Source organism: Spermophilus citellus (assembly GCF_964194105.1).
Source record: "Spermophilus citellus genome assembly, chromosome: 3".
Taxonomy (NCBI): Eukaryota; Metazoa; Chordata; class Mammalia; order Rodentia; family Sciuridae; genus Spermophilus; species Spermophilus citellus.
Window position 1 is genome coordinate 18,110,454 of NC_138184.1, and position 24,122 is coordinate 18,134,575.

Here is a 24,122-nt window from a genome sequence, read left to right on the forward strand (position 1 = left end):
TATAAAAGTGAATGACTTTGTGACTGTCAAAAAGCTCATTTCTTTTAGTAGTCCTTTAGTTTTCTTGATAAAAATTTTTAGTTTTAAACTAGTTATGAAGAATCAGACTTTTAAAAATGTTTTATAACATGTTGGTCTAGATTCTTTAAACATTTTAATATTATGCAATACCCCTCAAAAAAAGGCAGGGATTAAAATACACTTCTAAGATATAATGTATAATATGGAATATTTGATCAGGTGTAGATTTGAAAGAGAAGTCTGTATAGAAAATTTATGGGATACATGTATCCATTTAGATATAAACAGTATATTACAAGTGTTATTTTAAAATAATTACTATTATTGTTGACTGATATCATCACACCTGTATTTTGACCTAAAGGAGTGATTTTGAAATTATTTGGGAGTCAGTTTTGGGGGAAGTTTACTTGCAGTACCTCTGATAAAAAAAAAATCAGAGAAAATGTTAAGTAGTAAGTAGTAATCAGAGTGATATAAACCTCTATGGACTGTCTTGACTTATATTCTGTTTATAACTTAATAGTTTTGTGTATCTTGGTTGACAAGAAAGTAGTATCTGCTAATAAGTGAGATAGTTCACATAGGGCTTCTTAGATACTTAACTGCTCAGAGTCTGTAGTACAGGCTATCCTATTGTCACTTGTTAGTATTCTTCTCCTCATAATAATGTCAGAACTAGTAATTTATATTTGTGAACTGGGATTAAATAAAACTGAACAAGTAAAAAAGAAGCTGTTGTGAAAAGAGATTTAATTAATTTGAGCTTTGTGAATTCTTCATTAGAGACACCCTTTCTTCATTCAACTTGCTAATTAATCTTATTATGAGGTACTTATTTTATGAGTCCATTCCCTAATTGTAAAAAGGAGGGATGAAATCTGCTCTTTCAGCTACCCACTTTGTACCTTAAAAATTGAATTTTTATATTTGAAATTTGTTTCCTGTTTTTTTGGTTTTTTTTAAGAGAGAGAGAATTTTTTTAATATTTATTTTTTAGTTCTCGGTGGACACAACATCTTTGTTGGTATGTGGTGCTGAGGATCGAACCCTGGACGCACGCATGCCAGGCGAGACGCTACCGCTTGAGCCACATCCCCAGCCCCTGTTTCCTGTTTTTTTAAAAATCAAATCAACTAGCTTCATTATCTTTGAACTAATATCAAAAGAATGATGTGTTAATCTGTCTAGTTCTGTCTTTTGAACTTTGGCTTCTTTTCTATAGGAAGATGAAGATCCTGGCAAAGGTGATCAGAGTCGGTCAGTTGACCCTGGTGAAGATAATGTGACAGAGCAGACTAATCACATTATTATTCCCAGCTATGCATCATGGTTTGATTATAACTGGTAAGTGTGCCACATCCATGGTACTGAGGAAACTTTCCTTGAAATCAGGTTGGAGTCTCAGTCCCACATCAGGAATTGCTGTCACATTGGATGAAGGGAGATGGAAAGTGATTTTAATCTTTAAAAAGTGTTTTTTAAAACAATTTAGAGGTGAAAATCATAATACAGGGTTGTAAAATGTTGTAAGCTTTAACATAAGTCATCTAGATTCAGCTATAATACACAGGAAAATGTTTAATTATGTTTGTGATTTTAAAATGTTAATTATATAAACCAAAAACTGTTCTCACTACCATATAGAGCTTTGTTTTAATAGGAAATATTTTAAATGTAGAAGTCTTTTTCAGTATGAACTCTGGTATGAAAAAAAAATCTTGAGAAAACAGACCTCTTTGGGACCATGGTTGGAAATAACTAAAGCCCTAGATATTGTATTTATTGATTGTTTAAGAGTTATCTCTATTTCATATTGGGCGGCCTTTTAAAATTTTTTATTTTTAAATATTTAAGTACGAGAATTTATTCCTCCAAATAGATGTTAACATTTTTAAGTAGTTTCTAATATGAAGGTTATACATTTACTTCAGTGATGCTCAGTTACTCAGATCTTAGGGGTTAGTTTAGACATTTTTATCCTGTTCTTAATGATTATTGTCTTATTCTTTAAGGATAGATGCAATTTTTAATACATCTTTCTAGCCTCTATATAGACTTAAAAGATAATTTGAAGAATAGAGAACCAGGGGCAGTCTCATACACATTTAGTTCCAGTTACTTGAAGCTGCGACTCGATATTATGAGTTCAAGGCCAGCCTTACTTAGTGTGAACTATCTCCAAAAAAAAAGTTGGAGGGAGGGACAGGGGATTTAGCTAAATGCTTCGTGTGCTTGCTTAGTTTGTGCAAAGCACTGGGCTCAATCACCAGTACCAACATGGGGGGAGAAATACAGTACATGGTTGACTTGAGCTTTAGTTTTGTCCAAAACCATGGTTGTTCTTCAATATTTAGACTTTGCTGCATGCCTTAAAAACCAAGTGAATGCTATTCCAAATGCTCTGGATAGTTAGGAGCTGTAATGAAATACATATGTACCTCTTCTTTGAGAATCAAAGGGGAAGCTTTCTTTGTTTGTTGTAGTCTGTTAATACAAAGATGTTTGTCCAGAGTAATTAATTTTGCCAACCAGGGCTTAGTTTTACTTTGAAAATTAAACATAGCTCAATTTTCAAGATTTCATTCTTCTTCAATCCTCTTTTCCTTCCCCTCCCCCTTTCAGTATTCATGTGATTGAACGGCGTGCTCTTCCTGAATTTTTCAATGGAAAAAACAAATCCAAGACTCCAGAAATGTAAGCCAGTGTTTTAGAAAACTTTTTTATTTGGGTGTTCATGACAGGGATTCTTAAATATGCTTCTGAGTTTGCTATTGTTGGGATTTGGAAGTTTGCAGATACTTCTCAATCTACTCTGAAACAGTTCATGTGTCATCTGCTCAGCATTCCTTACTTATTTCAATGGAAAGTGTATTTAATATTTTTTTGCATAAACCTTGAACTACATGCACATCACCTCTTGTAGTTTAAAAGAGTGAATTCGGTAAAGAGCGTTTAGTTCATGTTCTAATTACATTTCCCAACTTTGGTTTGCATGTGTGTTATAGATTATACATATTCATGTATTAAAAACCCAAGAGAAAATGGAATCTTTTTCCTCTTCCTAATAATTCATTACTAGTTAAAAGTATTTTAGCTGTGTTGATACAGCTACATATGAATTGATCTTGATTGTATAATGCATGTTTATAATTTTTTTTTTGGAAATAGAGAAACATAATGGCAGAAAAAGGTTTTCCAGGAAGTATTTTTATCTTTTCCTTACAATCTGCCAGCGTACACTTATGGAAATCCTTGTCTCTACGATAATAGTCTACACCTCTCATACTGTAAATAACCTTTCATGTATTATCCTTATGGTATCAACCTGTTACCTATTATATATGTATAACTGCATAAACAGATGCTTAAATTTGAACTATTAAGGAAGAATTGACTTTTTTCTAATTTTTCACATAAAATCCATTATGGAATGCAGATAATTAATGATAACCTGTGTGTGTGTGTGTGTGTGTGTGTGTGTGTGTGTGTGTGTTGCTGGGGATCAAACCCAGGGCTTTGTGCATGCAAGGCAGGCACTCTGCCAACTGAGCTACATCCCCATCCCTGATAAGCATTTTCTTATGGTAGTTAATTCATGCTAGATTAAGATTCCAATTTTTATTTTATTTTTTGTGGTGCTGGGGATTGACCCAGGGCCTTCTGCATGTAAGGCAAGCACTCTACCAAATGAGGTATATCCCCGGCCCAAAATTCCAATTTTTAATGTTAAATATAATTTCAGCCTTTCCAAAATAATATTTAAGGAGTTACTTAAAACCAGAATCGCAGACTGGGCACAGGAATCCTTGATAGTTTTTTTGCACCTATTCTCTATTCTTTTTTTTCTCTCCTCTCCTCTCCTCTCCCCTCCTCTCCCCTCCTCTCCCCCCACCCCTCATTGTTCTTTTCTTTAGTTATATATGACAGTAGAATTCATTTTGATAAAATTATTCTTGTGGGTGTACATAATGGTGGAATCCACTTAGGTAGTGTCATATATGTCCATAGAAAATTTATGTTAGATTCATTCTGCTTTCTCTCCTATTTTTGCACCTATTCTGACACGGTATTATTATTCTAAAGAATTTGCCCATTTTCAGCATTTGTAAATACTTAATGGTTTTTAGTAGCCTTCTCCTGAAAAGCTTTATTTTGCATTTTAGCCAATTTCACTTTGCAAATTAATCTTTTATTATTTGCATATTTACCTATTGCTGATTCAGGAGCTGTTTTGATCAGTGTACTCTCTTTCTCGTCTAATGTAGCTGACCTCAGGCTACCAACGTCTTGTTTTACTTGTGTGCCAAGAATGATCGTAAGGTTTCAAACTCCTTTACACTCTGTTTTTTAAGTATTTTTGGTGGATATGCTTGGATACATTGCGGAATCTGCTGTGCCACTGAGTCTTTTTTTTTTTTTTTTTTTTTTTTTAACTTTTTTGTATGTTCTTGTCTTACCTCTGAATTTGGCTCCATGGGTTTTACTTGTTGCCTTCCTAGGTCTCCCTGGAACTGCTGCCATGGAGGGTATACAGTCATGTCAAATTGACATGTGGCTATAGAAAGATTGTAGAAATGAGTTGGAGCAGAGGTTAGGAGCATAGATTCCACAGCCACTGTACTTCCTATGTTCATTCTGGCTCTTATGCTTCCAAGCCCAGTAGCCTAACATAGTTTTTAACCAGTCTGTGCTTATGTCTCATCTATAAATGGGATTATAAAAGATCTTACTTTATTGAGGGATTTTGAGGATTAATTGAGTTACTATATGGAGAATGCTTAGAATAGGGCTTGGCACACGTAAGTGATAAGTTGATGGTAATAGGAGAGATGGCCTAACAAATCATGTGTTATCTGTAGATTCTGCATGCGTCCAAGGATTTATAAATCTCTTCTCCACCATGACCAAGTTTGCAGTTGTTATTTCACATTAACATCATCCAATCGATCTATTTTTTTGTTGTACACTAGTAAATAATTACTTTGCTTAATAGGATTTCTGAGTTAACTGACAACTGTAAATACTGATTATCACTGTTGTTTGTTGCCTGCTGTCTTAATTTTTTGTTGTATACAATTGTGAAGAATCTGAAGAAGTTTGATTCTTTAAGTAACTATTTCTGAAAGAATTGCATGTCTGCCTTATGAATTTTGCCCTTGGGGATCTGAAAGATGTAGTTCTATGGTAAAACACTTGCCTAGCACAAGAGAAGCCCTGGGTTCCTTCTCTAGTACAACTGGAAAAAAATTTGAATTTTGCCCATGTTTTTTAGATACTTGGCATATAGAAATTTTATGATTGACACATACCGTCTGAACCCCCAAGAGTATTTAACCAGCACTGCTTGTCGGAGGAACTTGACTGGAGATGTGTGTGCTGTGATGAGGTAAATTTCTTTGACTTCTTTTTAGATATTTCACAGCACGTGGTTACTGATGCATTGCTTTTAATATTTTATTAAACTGGATGTTTTTTGTTAGTAATGTGTAAATCTTAATAATGTAAATCTAATAAACATGTGTTCAGTATTTTTAATACTGAGTTTTTTGGATTTTACAGTTTTTAATTTTAAAATCAAATCATAAAATTAGCAGAGATAAACAGTGAATTGCCTGGGGAGTGGATAGACTCTGTCTTAAATCTGTCTAAGGAAAAAAATAAAAAATGTGGATTTCCTTCTGTGAATTGAATCTATGCTTGAGTTTTTTCACTGTTGACCTAAATAGCATTTGTTCTCGTTACTATGATCAAAACTATTAAACTTTAGTTTATCATCGGTTTTGAGGATTTATATTAGCCACAACATTTTGGGTTTGTAGAAGTTATCACTCATGTAACAAATTGAATTTGTCTGGTACTTTGGTGGTATGAAGCCTGCAGAGAACATACTTACTTGCTTTCCTATACTTTTTTTCCCATTTATTTATTTTTTCATTACAATTCTTAATACACCATTATACAATAATTTATCATATCTCTGTATATAAGGTATGCTGATACCAAATTCACATCTTCATACTTCTATATTTTTTTAATTAGTTCTTTTCAGTTATACATGACAATAGAATATACTGTGGCATAATTATGTGTTTTGGTTTTTAATAAGATGATGGTGGTTGTAGAAATGAGGTTAATTCTCTAGATTTTAATTTTCAGATCTTTATTCTTCAGGGTTCATGCCTTTTTAGAGCAGTGGGGGCTCGTTAATTATCAAGTTGATCCAGAAAGTCGACCCATGGCAATGGGACCTCCACCTACTCCTCATTTCAATGTATTAGCTGATACTCCCTCTGGGCTTGTGCCTCTGCATCTTCGATCACCTCAGGTAAATTATTGCTAACTTCTCTTCAGGCCTAGATGGCAACATTCACTGGAAGCATTCCTATTCAGGAGTAATTATTGTCTTAGAAAGTTATTTCTTAGCTGATAGCTTTTGGTTTCTGTGTCGAATGTGTTTTGTTTTGCTATAATAAATGTTCATCTGTTAATAATATGTAGTGTTTGCTGGGCATGGTGACAAACACCTATAATCACAGTGACTCAGAAGGTTGATGCAGGTGGATCATCAAGTTCAAGATCAATCTGGGCAACTTAGTAAGGCCCTGTGTCAATATTTCAAAAAATTAAAAGGAAAGAAAAAAAAAAAACCATTTAGTGTTTAAGATAATAATGTCACTAGTTACAAACCTATTTATCTTATTCTTTCAAATTATAGGTTTCCATTCATATTTATCCTTTATCCTTCTGCCATCACTAATAAGCAAATAACATAAAAACAACTTCTCTTTCATTCAACCTGTGTCCTAGTAATGTGAATAAAAAAATGTTCAAAAGTTGATCAAAGATTTGAAAAGTGGACATCCATACACATGTTGAAAATATTATTATTATTATTATGCTAAACAAATTATAAGTAGCAATAAGATGGTATAATAAGAACGTAAGCTACAAATTTCCCTCCAGTGTGAACTAGAGCATATTTAAAAAAAAACTGTTGTCTTTTCAGGAATGAAATGGGGAAAAAAAGCATCAAAATTTTGAAGGTCTTGCTAAGTTGCTCAGACGGGCCTTGAACTTGTCATCCCTTTCCCTCAGTCTCCTGAAGTTTCTGGGATTACAGGTGGACACGACAGAGCCCAGTGAAAAATGCCAAAAAATGTTTCTTACATGTTGAGTTTTGTTACAAGTATAAGTGGAGATTTCAGTGTTTGGGTCAGTTTTAATTTTTTTTTTTTTTTAAAGTCTTGGATGGACACAATATCTTTATTTAGTTTATTTATTTTTATGTGGTGGTAAGGGTTGAACCCAGTGCCTTACATGTATGTGCAAAGCAAGCACTCCACCACTGAGCCACAACCCCAGCCCTTGGTCAGTTGTTTGTTTTGGTGTGTATATGTGTGTGTATTGTTGTTTTTCACCAGGAGTGATATGAATGCCAGTATTAAGGATTCTTAAAAAACCTTTATCCCTTTTACTGTGAATAGGTAATACAATAATTTATCATTTGTCTGACTCATAGGTACCTGCTGCTCAGCAGATGTTAAATTTTCCTGAGAAGAACAAGGAAAAACCAATCGATTTGCAGAACTTTGGTCTTCGTACTGACATCTACTCCAAGAAAACATTAGCAAAGGTAAGATATTGTTTTGTAAACACATAGAGACTACAGCCCAGAATGTACTCTATGTCCTTTTAAGATGCATTGTTTTCCATATAAAGTAAAATCTACCTATGTGGAGGAAGGAAGTGAGCTTTCTATGGAAATTCGATGACATTTTATAAAACAACAAACACCCTTTTTTCCTATGGTTAGCAGATAGGTATTTTAAAATAACTGTGAATAGGGCTGGGGATGTGGCTCAAGCGGTAGCACGCCTGGCATGCGTGCGACCCGGGTTCGATCCTCAGCACCACATACCAACAAAGATGTTGTGTCTGCAGAGAACTAAAAAAATAAAGTAAAAAAAAATAAATAAAATAGTTTCACTAAAAAAAAAAAAAACTATGAATAGTATACATGGGGGAAATGGAGAAGTTGAACAGAGAACTGAAATATATTTAAAGAATCATGAATATTCTAGAATTGAAAATTATGCCTAAAATAAACACATTGGAAGACTTTAACAGCCGACTAGATACAGCAAAAGACATGTTAGTGAACTCAGACATGTTAGTAGATACTTTAGCTGAAATATACTAAAATAGTAAGACACAAAGAAAGTGTGTGATATAAAGAGAGGACAGGACAAAGAGAATAGAGTTCAAGAGATATTTAGTCAAAAGAATTAATATATTTCTTTAGACTCAGACAAAGAAAAAGAGTGGAGGAGGAGTGATTTCTAAATATATGATGGCTAAAAATTTTCCGGAACTAATAAAAACAGATCAGATACTCACCAGACAGTTCCAAATTTGGATACTGAGAAAACCATACCCAAATATATAATATATAGTTGTAGATGGACATGTCTAACCCTGACCCTAACCTTTATTTTATTTACTTATTCTTATGTGGTGCTGAGGATCGAACCCAGTGTGTCATAGGTGTGAAGCAAGCTTTCGTTCTCTGAGCTACAATCCCAGCCCCCAAATATATTAAATCTCTTAAAAACATTATCTGAAAAAAAGCCAGTTACGGGTAGGAATGGAGGTAGAAATGGATATATTAAACTCAAAGGAATAATGAAAGGCTGAATTTTCAACAAAAATATTACAGTTGACAACAAATAGAATAATATTTTAAAGTAATAAAAATACTGTCACTTTGGAATTCTGTATCCAGTAGAAATACCTTTTAATGGAAGATAGATAGAGTAAAGCTGTTTGCAGACTTTGAAGATCGTGGAGAACTTCAGTAGCTTACAGTGGAAGACCTAAAGGAGTTCTTCAGAATGAAGGGTAATAATCCCAGATAGAAGCATTTGACTCAAGGAAGGAGTAAGGAGAACAGAAAAGAGTAAATATGTTGTTAGATATAGAGTTTATGGCATGAAGAAATGGCAAAAAGTTCCTTGGAGGTTAAATTTAGTTAAATCAATGTGAATCTTGCATTATTTGCAAACAAGAGGAAAATACTAAATCAAGATAAACTATAATTTGACCAAGCATTTTTGGGAATGGAATGCATCTACATAGAAGAGTGCCAGAAAAAGTCAACTTGTATATCAGTATAAAAAACATTTTTGGGGGGTTGAGGCTATAGCTCAGTGGCAGAGCACTTGGCTAGCATGTGTGAGGCACTGGGTTCTATCCTTAGCATAACATATAAATGAACAAATAAAATAAAGGTATTCTGTCCATCTACAACTACCAAAAAAAATTAAAACTTAAAAAAAGAAGACATTTTCCAGTTCTTTTTAGTTTTTAAGAATGATAAGGGATTATTTATAGCAAAAGTAATATTGTATATTGTCTATAACATATGGATGTTAGATTCCAAACAATTGGCACGAAGGATGGGAGGGAGAAAAGACGCAAACAATTGGCATGAGGAATGGGAGGGAGAATAGACGCATACTGCACTAAGGTATTTAACCTTTACATGAAGTACTAAAATGGTATTTGAAATCACACTGTGGGGCTGTGGTTGTGACTAAGCAGTGGAGTGCTCGCCTCGCAAGTGCAAGACCCTGGGTTCGATCCTCAGCACCACATAAAAAAAAATGAATATTGTTTCCAACTACAACTTAAAAAATAAATTAAAAAAAAAATTACACTTGATAAGTTATAAATGAGCATTATAAATCTTACTAAAACTCTTTAATAAAGTATAACAAGTAAGCAAATAATGGAGGTAAATACACACACAAACTCCATAAGGAAGGGAGAGGGAGAATATAAGGAACCGATTAAAAGAGTAGAAGTCTAATAACAAGCTTGTATATTTACATCTAACCCTCGCAATTATAATGATAATTTTAAAAAGTGATTTGCCGCTAAGGTTGTGGCTCATTGGTGTAGTACTTGCCTGGCATGCATAAGACCCTGGATTCAATCCTCAGCACCACCCACAAAAAAGAAAAAAGTGATTTTTTTAATACTCAAAAAGCAGAAATAGGGCCTGGGGATGTGACTCAAGTAGTAGCGTGCTCGCCTGGCAAGCATGAGACACTCGGTTTGATCCTCAGCACCTCTTTTTTTTTTTTTTTTTTTTTTTTAAGAGAGAGTGAGAGAGGAGAGAGAGAGAGAGAGAGAATTTTTAATATTTATTTTATTTTTTAATTCTCGGCGGACACAACATCTTTGTTGGTATGTGGTGCTGAGGATCGAACCCGGGCCGCACGCATGCCAGGCGAGCGCGCTACCGCTTGAGCCACATCCCCAGCCCCTCAGCACCTCTTAAAAATAAAATAAAGATATTGTGTCCACCTAAAGCTAAAAAAATAAAATAAAGAAAAAAAAGCAGAAATAGCTCAATTAGATTACCAAGTCAGAATATGATGTGTTGTCCATAAGAAACCCACTTCAAATAAAAGATGTAGAGTAACAGTAAAAGAAGTGAAGAAGATATCCCTTTGTAAACACTAATCAAAGGAAAGCACAAGTCACTCTCTATAATATTGGTAAAAGTAGACCTCAGAAAGTTATTTTAACAGATTTAATCAGATATTTCATAATGATAAAGGGATTCATCAAAAGGACATTCCATATATGTGCAACTAATTAAAGAGCACTGAAATACAGAAAGCAAAAAGTTAGAAAACTGTAACGAGAAAAAGACACAATTATAGTTGGAGATTGCAATGTTCCTTTCTCAGTCATTGATAGAAGCAGTAGTTAGAAAATCATTAAGAATATAATAGACTGGGCTTGGGTTGTGGCTCAGTGGTAGAGCACTCACCTAGCACATGTGAGGCCCTCGGTTCAATCCTCAGCACCACATAAAAATAAATAAAGGTATCGTGTCCAACTACAACTAAAAAATAAATGTTTAAAAAAAAACATATGCCAGGCTGTGGTTGTGGCTCAGCAGTAGAGCGCTCGCCTAGCATGTGCAGGGCCCTGGGTTCAATCCTCAGCACCACATAAAAATAAAATAAAGATATTGTGTCCAACTGCAAATAAAATAAACATATTAAAAATATATAAAAGACGTAGAACAATACTATCAAGCAGCATGACCTGTTTGTTTGGTTTTTATAAAAGACTGCAAAAGAACTTTTCAAGTACCAGGGAACATTCACCAAATTGGACCCAATCCTGAGTGATCAAGTGAATCTCTGTACATTTAAAAGGATTGAAATCATATAGTGACATTAATGACATAAAATCATAACACATTGTACAATTTTGTACATGTAAAATAAATGTAGTTGACTCCCGCCCATGCGGGATATGGGCGGTGGAAATAGGTTTCCTCTTAGGGGGGGATGGGCTGGCTGCGAAATAAAGGATAAAAAAATTAGAGTGGTGAAAAAACCACAGAACACAAAAAATAATTTTAAAAGTTGTGACGGATGCACTAGTCAATGTTAGGGGACAAGCTTCCACACTGAAAAGAGCAAAATGGAGCCCATGCTTGCTTTACTTATATCAGGGAACATCAAAGGTTTTTCCATGGAATGTTCTTTGCCAAATAAGATAGGAGGTGGGCTGTCCATTTCCCAATGGGTTAAGCCCAACTCCGGAGCTACAGGAGGGGTCTTCCTAGTAGAACAGACATAGAGGTCATGTGCCTTGGGCAATCTAATGCGCGGGGTATGGGGAGCAGAGGATAGTACCCAAGAATAAAGGTAAATCTCCATAGCTCTATACCAAGAGAAGACCCTCAAGTAATTCACGGGTGACTTCCCATAGTTTGATAACAAAATAAAAACTAGAAACTCCAATCAGATAACTAATAAAGTTATGGAGTAAGGACTTGTTCTTGGAAGAGATGAATAAATTTGATAAATCTTCATCCACAGTGATAAGAAGAAAAAAGAAGACATAAATTACTGATCATTAATGAAAGCGTAGGGCTGGGGTTGTGGCTCAGTGGTAGAGCACTTGCCACGCATGTGTGAGGCACCAGGTTCTATCCTCAGCACCACATAAAAATAAATAAGTAAAATAAAGTAATTGTTTCCGTCTACAACTAAAAATATTAAAAAGTATATATTAATACTGATGCTACATGTTAAAAAGACAATAACTAATACCTCTGAGTGGCCTTATATCTAATATATCAATATATAGGTAAATATGTTCCCCAGAACAAACTCTTGGCCTAGATGATTCCACAGATTTGAACCATACATTTAAGGAAATAAAAATACCAACATACATAAATTCTGAGGAAGTGGAAGTGGAATGAACATTAAATTATAGCTAAACATAGAGATATCCAGTTACAAACATCTGTATACACACACACACACACACCCCTAATATATCTAGATATGTTGATAAATGAGTATAACAGAGAATAAACAAATGAATCTATAGAATGTTCATTCTAATTTTAATCAGTTAGCAAAACAGTATACATAACCAAAATGTATGAATAGTAAAATTTGTTTTTTGTTTAGATAGTATAATATTACTTAAAAATTACCTACTTCTTCCTATAAAACGTGGTTGAATCTCATTGACATAATATTGTATGTCACAAACTACATATCATATGATTTCATTATTTTAAAATTCAGATCCAAGTAATTTAACCGATGGTAGGAGTGTTCAGAATAGTGTGTCCTCCTGAGGGTGGATGTCAACTTGAGATTTCAAGGCGTATTTGGGGTTTTGAGTTGTATTTTACAAGTTGTAGGTAAAGTTGTATCAAGCAGCACACGAAATATTTATTTGTGAGTGTGTGTGTGGTGTGTGTATTATAACTCAGTAAATCAAAAGAAAAAATAAATCATGCAAAAGCCTCAATAAACATTTCATGGGCTCTGATGAGGCTACATGTGATCTTTCTTGAGTCATTGATTTTAAGAAGAGAAAGATTGAGTTAAATCACGGAGAATGGACAAAGTCTGTGCTATACATTGTTGCAAAGATATGGGGAAATGTTTGCTGAAGACCTACCCAACTGATGTTTATGTCCAGGTTTTATAGATCTTCCCTTTATTCTCTTGGCTCTGATATCTTCAGAATTTAGATGAAATGAATTTTATTCTTCTTGGGCTCTAAATTGGATTGGTCACCCGATTCTGGTTTATTAAAAAGAAGAACCTTTAGTTATTTTCTAACGTAATCCTCAGGGGATCTGAGCAATGTATTGTGAGTTACAGGTATATGTATCTTTTCTTTTTTAAAACACCGTACTCTAGGTTTTTAATTCTACAATACTTAGATTAGTTCTTTTTGTTTTCTAGGACTATGTGTTTAGGCACATCCATGCACCCCCACACACACCAAATGAAAAATATTTTAGAATGATATAGATTGAATACCCCAGTGACTCAACAAATCATAATTTGTTACCTGCAGTCTATGGCCCAAATGCCATAATTTGTAAGCTATTAAAAAAAAAAAAAAAAACTATATTAAAGAGGTAATTTGTAATTTAGGGAATTGGAGATTTTTTTAAAAAATCAAGGATGTTAAAAATGAGTTAAAATTAATTTGATGGGATTAGATTCATGAACCTATCAGTGTTTTAGATATGTGTAACGTCTTGGAATCTTGGAAAAAGTTCTCTTTTCAAGTTATACTAAATAGTTGTTACATTAAATGTATACTAAATAGTTGTCAATTTTTGATATGTACTATAGTTACTGTGTCTTTATTGTCTGCAAAAGGTCTTTCCAAGTATCAAAATAATAGAAATAATATGTCCAAATCATTTATGAGTCCCTAATAGCAAGAATTTAAGTTCTTAAAAGTATTTATTTGTTGAGGGACTTACATTGCATATTTGCATGTAACAATCCTGTGAACTTAAAAGGGAATCTTGCTTGCCTCCATCCATATTCATCTTTATGACCAAATCATTGTTGATTTTGCTTTTAAAGAGTAAAGGTGCTAGTGCTGGAAGAGAGTGGACAGAACAAGAGACTCTTCTACTCCTGGAGGTAAGCTGTCAGTGGACCCCCTTTATCCACCTAAGAGTGTGTACTAAGATTCTGACTAGCCTTTTAAATACACCTGTAGTGTTTAATTAAAACAGTTACCCTCAAGACTCAAATGGTTGACACAGTGCTTTTCCTTTGGACAGCCCTCATGCTTTGACAATGGATGTTTAGTCCTTCCACATACCTCCCACTTCTTATCACCAAATATTAAAAACACATATTTAGACAATTAGCTGTAATAAAATAAATAAAATCAATAATTTTTATTGTTTCATCAAGGAAATGTTCACTTTAAACTGGCTTAATTTTGAAGGTATGGCAGTGAATGAAATGGCTAAGACAGTTTGTTCTTACTGTCACCATCTTGATTTGTGCTAAGATGCCACTACTACTTTTGTGCCATCAGTATACATGTCAACTTAATGAAAAAGTGATATTCTAGTATTCTCATGAAAATTATTTGACCTCCCAGCCGAATTTGGTGCTTACTGGTTCCCTGGGCCTCATTTTAAGATGCAGTGGGCCTAGTGACATCTTGGTTTCTGTAGTGCTTTGATTTAGTTTCTCAAATTGTTCCAACAATTGAGATAGCTTTATAAGTTCTTATAAGTATTTATTTGTGAGGAACTTTAGTAGTGCACTAAAAATATTTCCTTTTTAAAAATTTGTTCTTTCTCGTTTATCCCTACCTTTGTTTCTATATTTTTTTCTTTCTTTACCCTGACCCCTCTTCATTTTCTGATCAAAATTCAAACACATTTCTTGTTATAAGCTGTTTGCTACTATTTTAATTTTTTCTTATCTGCAGTTGGTATCAGTGATATGCAGAGAGCTTCTTTTCTGACCTACTTTTATTTCAGAACTGTTTGGTCTAGGTGTATCTGCCATGGATGTTAATTTAAAATGAGAGTGTTCTTGATACATGTAAGGGAATATAACTTGGTTTTGTATTACTGTTTTGGAATCTTTGGTCTCTGGGGAGAACTTTAATTCTACAAAAATCACTGGAAACAATATAATTTTTCTTGCAGCACATTGATGCTCAGAGTTTTCTCTTCTTCCATATGTAAGATTAATGGATGGTAAATACAGAGTGAGGAAAGTTTGACTGAGCTTCTGTTTATCCTAAATATACCCAAGAAAACCACAGTATCCTTAAACAATAGTACATTTTTTTTCCTGCAGATGGAATCTGTGCTATAGTGGATTTGTCTTTAAACAGGAAATTGAGTCAACACACATTACCTTCCCTTAACATTGAAAAACAAAAGGCTTCCCAACAGCATTGTTTACCACTAACATTTTCCATTTATAAAATTTATTTACAGCAATTAATACCTCAAGAATATGAAATGATGAAAATTTTTAAATAGATTCATACCCAAGACAGATTTAAATTTCTCCCTAATAAATTGATAAATCTGGTAGTTTCATGTGGGTTTATTTCCCAGAGTGTATCATGTCATTCAGGTAGACAAATATTTGATATAGGTAGCATTCCAGATATTTTTTTACTATTCTTCAGACCACTCACTTTTTCAAAACAGTTTTTTAGTAAGGTTTTTTGTCAAAACGCACTTCCTAAATGGATGCTGAAGGTTAAAATCTTTGATTATATTCACTTAAAGCATAATATCAGTTTTGCAGGTAACCAGAGTTGAATGTGTTCATTGGACAAAGGAGCACTTTACCACTGAAACATATCTCCAAACTCTTTTTATTTTTTATTTTTGAGACAGCATTTCACTGAGTGGCTTAGGGCCTTGCTAAATTGCTGGGGCTTGTCTTGAACTTGCCATTCATTTGCCTCAGCCTCCAGAATTACTGGGATTACAGATGTGTGCCACAGCGCCTGACTGAAAAAAATCTTTGATTGTTAGAGATGAAGGATAAAATAAGCTTCCTTATTAGCCTTTAAAAAGTTGTAAGATCAAGATAATGAAGGTTTGCTTGAATAAAATGTGTCTCCACAATTTCTTTTTAGTCCACAACTGATTCCTCCTCATCATTTATAATTGCTACTTAGCTTGGAATTGACAAGACTTCGAGTCGTGAGCTTATTGGCTCACCCTTCTTTTAAATATTTATTTTTTAGTTGTAGTTGGACACAATGCCTGTATTTTATTTTTATGTGGTGCTCGGGATCAAACCCAGGGCTCACACATGCTAGGCGAGTGCTCTACCGCTCTACCACAAACCAGCCCTGGTTCTCCCTTCTTAACTTTAGTCTTTATTCTTTGCTTTCTCAGGTTATCTATTTATTTTCTCTTAGATAATTAGTGGAAGTAAAACAAATTTTATATAAAAGTATTTTAATGCATATCATGGAAAAAATGCATATCATGGGAACAGTTTCTCACCTTTTATTTTTTTGGTACTAGAAATTTAATCCAGGGGCACCTCACCACTGAGCTACATCACCAGCCCTTTTTTTATTTGTTTATTTTGAGACAGGGTCTCACAAAGATTCTGAGACTGGTCTCAAGTCTGCAATCTTCCTGCCTCAACCCCCTGAGTTGCTGGGATTACTGGTGTACACCACCACACTGGGCTTCTCACGTTTGTTTTTTTTTTTTTTTTTTTTTTTAATGCTGACTAAATTATAGAAAAGATACTCAGTAAACTGGCTTTCTCATGTGTATACTTTTTTTTTTTTTTTTAAAGAGAGAGTGATAGAGGGAGAGAGAGAGAGAATTTTTAATATTTATTTTTTAGTTCTCGGCGGCCACAACATCGTTGTTTGTATGTGGTGCTGAGGATCGAACCCGGGCCGCACGCATGCCAGACGAGCGCGCTACCACTTGAGCCACATCCCCAGCCCATCATGTGTATACTTTTAACATACCTTTTTCATTGTCCCCTCTTTTTTTTTTTCTTTAGAATATATATTTTTAGTTGTTGATGTACCTTTATTTTTTATTTATTTATATGTGGTGCTGAGGATTGAACCTAGTGCCTCACACATGCTAGGCAAGTGCTCTGCCATTGAGCCAAACCCAAGCCCCTATCCTTTGTTTCTTTTTTTTTTTAAGTGGGTAGCAGTCTGTCACTGAGCTATATCACAGCTATTTGTTTTAATTTTGAAATAAACTTTCCCAAATTTACCAAGACTAGCCTCAAACTTGCAATTCTTCTGCCTCATCTTCCTGAGTCACTGATTGCAGGCATGCACCATCACACCCAGCTATACCTTTTGTTAATAAGCAACCAAGCAAATATTTCATCCTGTGTAATTAAAAAAAATAGTTATACATGGGCACAATATCTTCATTTTGTTTATTTATTTTTATGTGGTGCTGAAGGCCGAACCCAGGGTCTCACACGTGAAAGGCGAATGCTCTACCGCTGAGCCACAACCCCAGCCCTTCATCCTATGTAATTTTGAACTGCAGTACAGATGAATAGGTCTTTCGTTTTAGAACTTGTGTATAGGGAAAATTTTTTTTTCAATGCTTTTTTCCAAGTGGCAGGCACTCTACCACTGAGCTATACCCCCAGTGCAAGAAAGGCAGTTGTTTTTGTTTAATAAGATGCTGAGTATCAGGGCTGGAAGGGTAGCTCAGTGGCAGAGCACTTTCCTGCCTTATGGAAGGCCAAATTCTGTCCCTAGTATAGCTGCAAAAAATGAAAAATAATACTTCTGTGAAAATAATATTGTTAATGTTCAAGTATTAGAAAAGTTCAATCCCTTTCCTTGTTTATTCCAATTTCCTGTGACAAAGTTCAGTGAATTTTATTAGGTACTGCGTTTTAGGAACTGTGACAAACACCACAGATTGAGATGACTAGGACACAGTGCCTACCATCAAAGAGTTCATAATCTAGCAGGTGAAATAAATAAAATACAACACTTGAATACAGTATTCCCAATTTTATTATAGGAGGTATACCCAGAGCACCAAACACAAAAGAGCTGTTATGCAAATGGGCTGCATATATAAGATAAAATGAACAGCTTTCTGGGAATGGTATGGAAGTAGTTGTTCTAATACAAGGTGTTTCTACTATAGAATAAACTCTTATGCACAATACATAGGAATTGTTGTGGGGTCTGTGTATTCCTGGAACTTAAAGAAGAAAGAGTGAGATGGCAGACTCCTAGTGATAATTGGCTTTAACTTCATGAGATAATGATAAGCAGTGAAATTGTTTTAGGCAGGATAGAAAAAGCATTTTGGGGAAACATACTTCAGTTTAGCAATACAGAAAATGATGAATTAAAGTACAGAGAGAAAAGTTCCAAGAATCTAAGTATGAAGGCTTGATCCTGGAATAAATATCTAGTAAAAAACTTCTTTGTGTCACCCTATTTCCTTCCTGGCCAGTCTTTCACCTTTTTCCCTATTGAAGTCTTTTCTCCAATTTCCCCATTTCATGTAATACTACAGTCAGTGTCCAGGCTGTGGCATTTTACTCTTTCTGATCCATATGTTCTTCTAGATGCTAACTCTTGCTTAGATTTTGCATCTGGAAAGGTTCCCCAAATCCAGCTTTATTCTGGAGAAAAAAAAAAAACTTTCACCAGGCACTGTGGTGCATATTTACAATCCTAGCTACCTTGGGGGCTGAGGCAGGAAGATCCCAAGTTCTGACTCAGCCTTGGCAATTTAGCAATTGTCTCAGATATAGAAAGGGCTGGGAATGTACCTCAGTCATTGAGTACCCCCAGTATTGCAGTCCTCAGTACTGCAAATAAAAATGAAAAAAGTTTGAACTCTTTCTTTTCTTTTCTTTTTTTTTTTTTTTTTTTTTTTTGATTGGTTGAAGCAAAATGAATGAAGAAGTTAAGAAGTTCATTGGAAAAGGTTATGATAGAGCATGTTCTACCTGTAATTAGAAATTTGAGACAGTCCTAGTAGGTATGTTTTTGACTTCTAAGTAATTCCCTCTAGAACTACCTGAAGTCACTGAATATCCAAAGGAAACTCATAATTTCCCTAACTTTTCAAGGATTTAATGAGTAGAGCATTTGCTGATTTAGTTTTAGAATTGTCCTCTATCGGGCTGGGGATGTGGCTGAAGCGGTGCGGCCCGGGTTCGATCCTCAGCACCACATATAAACAGAGATGTTGTGTTCGCCGAAAACTACAAAATAAATATTAAAATTCTCAAAACAAACAAAAAAAGAGAATTGTCCTCTATCACTGCAGTAAGAATGAAAGCCTGGAGCAGGATTTGGAGCCCAGGCTTATGAATTCACTGAGGCAAGTAAACATAAAGCAAACTATTGTAGAAAGCCCTTCACACAGCTAATTAGGCTTTGAAACTAAGGTTGTCATTCACAACCTTATTAACATTTGAGCCATACGATCGGGGGAAGTTTGGTTCCTGTGTGCAATATAGAACATTTCACAACATCCATGGCCTTTACTCAGTAGATACTAGTATAGTATTATCTCCCTACTTGTATCATCACAAATGTCTCCTAACATTTCCACGTGTCTCCAAAAAGGTATAATTGTCTCCATTGAAAACCACAGCCCTAGTAGGGCTAGTGATATAGCTTGGTAGCAGAGCACTTGTTCAACATGCCAAAGGCCCCATCTGCAACCCTACCAAAAAGAAAAAGGAAAGAAAGATAGCCCTGAGAGAATAGAATAAGAGTAGTAAATTCAGTAAATCACTACAGATTTTTTGTTTTAATTTTTATGCTGTATGGGGATTGAACCCAGGGCCTGCACTCTAAATTTTGTGATGGGGCTGGAGTCATAGCGCAGGCCCTGGTTCGATCCTCAGTACCACATACAAAGATGTTGTGTCCGCCGAAAACTAAAACTAAAAAAAAAAAATGAATGAGAGACGTAGCAAAAAGATTTTTTTTTTTAAAGAGAGAGGAGAGAGAGAGAAAATTTTTAATATTTATTTTTTAGTTCTCGGCGGACACAACATCTTTGTTGGTATGTGGTGCTAAGGATTGAACCCGGGCCGCACGCATGCCAGGCGTGCGCGCTACCGCTTGAGCCACATCCCCAGCCCCGCAAAAAAGATTCTTTTTTTTTTAAAAAAAAAAGTTGTTTAAGGTCTTCCTAAATTGCTGAAGCTGAACTTGTGATTCGCTTGCTTCAGCCTTCCGAGTCGTTCCAATTACAGGAGCGCATCACTGTGTTTGCTTTGACATACTACATATTCCTTATTTTCACCTTTTTCCTCCTACAGATATATTACTTTTTATTGGAGACTTTTAGGATTCCCTGAAAAAATTATAAATTTTAAAAGTAGACATTTGTATACATTATGAATTATATTATCAGTTTATCAATTTCTACATGAAAAGAGCTGGAAGCCAGGCGTGGTGTGTACACCTATAATCCCAGCTACTGACAAAGTTGAGGAAGGAAGATCACAAGAGTGAGACCAGCATCTGCAACTTTGTGAGACCCTGTCTCAAAATAAAAAATAAGAAGAGCTGACTTTGAATCCACAGTCCTCCTGCTTCAGCCTCCCACGCTGCAGGGATTACAGGCATGCACCACCGTGTCCAGCTCAAATTCACCTTTTTATGTATAACAAACGCCATTTCTTTGTTTGTTTGTTTGTTCTTTTTTTTTTTTAATAGCTATCTAAAGAACAGTGACAGGCTTCTAATTTCATTACATATTATTCCTTGTTAAACCATATTAAAAGTCCTGTTTTTTCTCTTTTAGGCCCTGGAGATGTATAAGGATGATTGGAACAAAGTGTCAGAACATGTCGGAAGTCGTACTCAGGATGAATGCATCCTCCACTTTTTGAGGCTTCCCATTGAGGACCCATACCTCGAAAATTCAGATGCTTCCCTTGGGCCTCTGGCCTATCAGCCAGTTCCTTTCAGTCAGTCGGGAAATCCAGTCATGAGTACTGTTGCTTTTTTGGCATCTGTGGTGGACCCACGTGTGGCATCTGCTGCAGCAAAAGCAGCTTTGGGTATGGACTCCCACCCCAATCCATCTGTCCAACAAAAAAACCTTAATTTTTATCAAATTTAAATATTACTAGCTGTTACATTAATTTCTATACATAATAAAAATCAGATGTTATCCTTTAGAGACACCATGTGCTTTGTAAAAAGTACTAAAACATGTTAAAGTGAGGTACTTTAAATGTAGCAGTTAGCAAGACTGTGATATATAAGATAAATCATTAATGTTTATCTCATTTTGCTGGTATAAGGACTGAGCCCAAAGGAGGTCACTACATCCAAGAGAATATTACTTTGTCACACATCCTAGCAGTTTCAAAATTAAGGCAAATATTTGTGCAAAACTAGGTTATTATTCCATTTTTATTGTTGAACCAGAGGAGTTTTCTCGGGTCCGAGAGGAGGTACCACTGGAGTTGGTTGAAGCCCATGTTAAGAAAGTACAAGAGGCTGCCCGAGCCTCTGGAAAAGTGGATCCTACCTATGGCTTGGAGAGCAGCTGTATTGCAGGCACAGGGCCTGAAGAGCCTGAGAAGCTTGGTGAGTCACTGCTGAATACAAGGACAGGGTTACTAGATGTTTGTATTCCCCAACAGCTTTCTAAAAAATACTTCATAAATAATCATAACCTTGCCTCTTAAAATTAGTATATGACTTTTTTCTATCTTACTGCTTTTTTTTATGGTAGCTCAAACTTAAAAAAAAAAAAAAAAAAGTCCCGCAATTGATAACAATACCATACTTGTGAAGCATTTGACAGCTGTAGATCTAGGTTTTGAGCATATTGTTATAAGAATTTGTGTTTTTAATATTTATTTTTTAGTTGTAGTTGGACACAATGCCGTTATTTATTTATTTTTATGTGGTGCTGAGGATCAAACCCAGGGCCTGGCACGTGCTAGGTGAGCGCTGTACCGCTGAGCCATAACCCCAGCACTAGTTATAAGAATATTGAAGGTACTTTTTGTGTTCAATTTATGTTGAATTGTTTTAAATTAATATTTGTATATTTATGTTTAATTTAATTCCCTTTGATTTTTATAACTTACATAAAAATTTCTATAATATTCCCCTTTTAACCACTTAAGGGTTTATAATCCAGTAGCTTCTAACATATTCACAGTATTCTATGTCTTTCACCATTATATATATAATTCCAGGAAGTTTTCATCACCAAAAGGAATTATCAAATTCTAAGTGGTTATTCCCCATTCCTCCTCCTTAGCCTGATAACCATCAGTCTGCTTTCTGTCTCTGTAGATTTGCCTATTCTCAACATTTCATGCAAAGGGTATCATATAATATGTGGTCTTTTGTGTCTGGCTTATTTTATTTAGCATATTTTCAAGGTTTATTGGTGTTACAGCATGATTCAGTACTCCATCCCTTCCCTACCCCAGGCTGACCTCCTACTCACTGTCTTCCCACCTCCATCTCTTGACTTGCTGGACTTACAGGCATGCAACCCCACACCTGCCAGGACTTCTTTTTTTTTTTTTTTTTCCAAAGAAAACAGTTTATTAAAGACAATGTTCAGCTGCGTTGTAGCTCCTGCCTGCAATGCCAACTACTTGGCCCAGGTCGGAGGATGTCCAGTGCAGGGAGCCACCTTCCCAAGCAGATCTCAGCAATGGCTAAGCCTCTAGCAGCTCCCCACACTCCGTCTCCCTTGGGGGCCCTTTGGAAAGGGGAATCAAAGGCACAGGGAACCCAGGCAACACTGAAAAGTCTGTAAATCTCTGAATTCCCTCTGTAGCTGAGGGTTAGGTTTGGACATTTCCCCAATTGGAACATGAATGTCAAACCCACTGGCCACTGGAAATTAGGCATATTGAAAATAGGCTAGAGTTAGGGGTACCCAGTAATAATGCCTCTAGGAGAAACCACATTCCCATTTCACCCTTGTATGTCCTCTTTAGTGGGCATCCTAGTAGCCTAATAGAGTCCATGAGACCAGGGTTCTCTACCCCTACTGGCGACTCAATATGCTAGTCTTATCTTCATGTGAAGAATTAGCTGAGGTCAGGGTGGGCAGTGCTCAACCCTGTAATCCCCAGAGGCCTGCAGCAATAGTTGGCGAGCCAGACTGTCTCCAAGCACTGGGATGTGGCTCAGGGATTAGCACCACTGGGTTCAATTTTGCAGGAACCAAAGAAGGAAGAATTAGCTTACTCCGGAGGTATGAAGTCTTATTGAGGGCTGGACATTGGTGCATAAGTCACAGACATCCAGAAGTGTGGCTGTGGCAGGTTAAAAGGCACACTGGTTCCTGGAGGCCTCCTCAGACAGCAGGGACTTCATTTTTTGGGCACTAAATACTATTCCTCTGGGTGGATTTACTGTATTTTATTTACCTGTTCATCAGTTTATGGGCATTTGCATTGTCTCCACTTTTATACTGTTAAATAATACTAATATGAACATTTATTTGCAACCTTTTTGTGAAACTACCATATTTTTCCTAGTGACTGCACCATTTTATGTTCACATTAATAAGGCATGGAGGTTCTGGTTTTTCAAATGCAATTTTGTTCACACCAATTCATGTACTTATCTAACTCTCTCCATTTACCTGCAAATGCCATGATTTTATTCTTTTATTGCTGAGTAGTAGTCCATTGTGTATATATATATATGCCACATTTTCATTCATCTGTTGTAGGACATCTAGGTTCGTTCCACAGTTTAGCTATTGTGAATTGTGCTGCTATAAACATTGATGTGGCTGTGTCCATGTAGTATGCTCTTTTTAAGTCTTTTGGGTATAGAGGAGAGGGACAGTTGGGTCAAATGGTGGTTTCATTCCCAATTTTTTAACAAATCTCCATACTGTTTTCCATATTGGCTGCACCAATTTGCAGTTCCACCAACAGTGTATGAGTGTACTTTTCCCCCACATCCTCGCCAACACTTATTGTTGTTTATATGCATAATAGCTGCCATTCTGACTGGAGTGAGATGAAATCTTAGAGTGGTTTTGATTTGCATTTTTCTAATTACTAGTGATGATGAACTTTTTTATGTATTTGTTGATTGATTGTACATCATCTTCTGAGAAGCATCTCTTCAGATTCTTTATTATATCCTTTCTTCTGCTTACATTGGACTAAGTTTAGTCGTTTTATCTACTTCCTTTAAGGGGGAATGTAGTCATTTGTTACCTAATGTAGACAATTATAGCCGTATCAATTTCCTTTTTA

General features: G+C 35.5%; 1 protein-coding gene across 4 annotated transcripts in view; it reads left to right on the forward strand.

Moving 5' to 3' along the window:
• The window catches only part of SMARCC1 (SWI/SNF related BAF chromatin remodeling complex subunit C1), a 149,428-nt gene that overhangs the window by 75,530 nt on the left and 49,776 nt on the right, over positions 1 to 24,122 (forward strand). For all 4 annotated transcript variants that reach the window (XM_081285176.1, XM_081285177.1, XM_081285175.1 and 1 more), the window contains 8 exons: positions 1,247 to 1,368; positions 2,647 to 2,718; positions 5,297 to 5,410; positions 6,196 to 6,349; positions 7,544 to 7,657; positions 13,965 to 14,024; positions 20,669 to 20,927; positions 21,301 to 21,462. In XM_081285176.1, the coding sequence (XP_081141302.1) occupies positions 1,247 to 1,368; positions 2,647 to 2,718; positions 5,297 to 5,410; positions 6,196 to 6,349; positions 7,544 to 7,657; positions 13,965 to 14,024; positions 20,669 to 20,927; positions 21,301 to 21,462 (1,057 nt within the window). The remainder of the gene's footprint in view (positions 1 to 1,246; positions 1,369 to 2,646; positions 2,719 to 5,296; positions 5,411 to 6,195; positions 6,350 to 7,543; positions 7,658 to 13,964; positions 14,025 to 20,668; positions 20,928 to 21,300; positions 21,463 to 24,122) is intronic.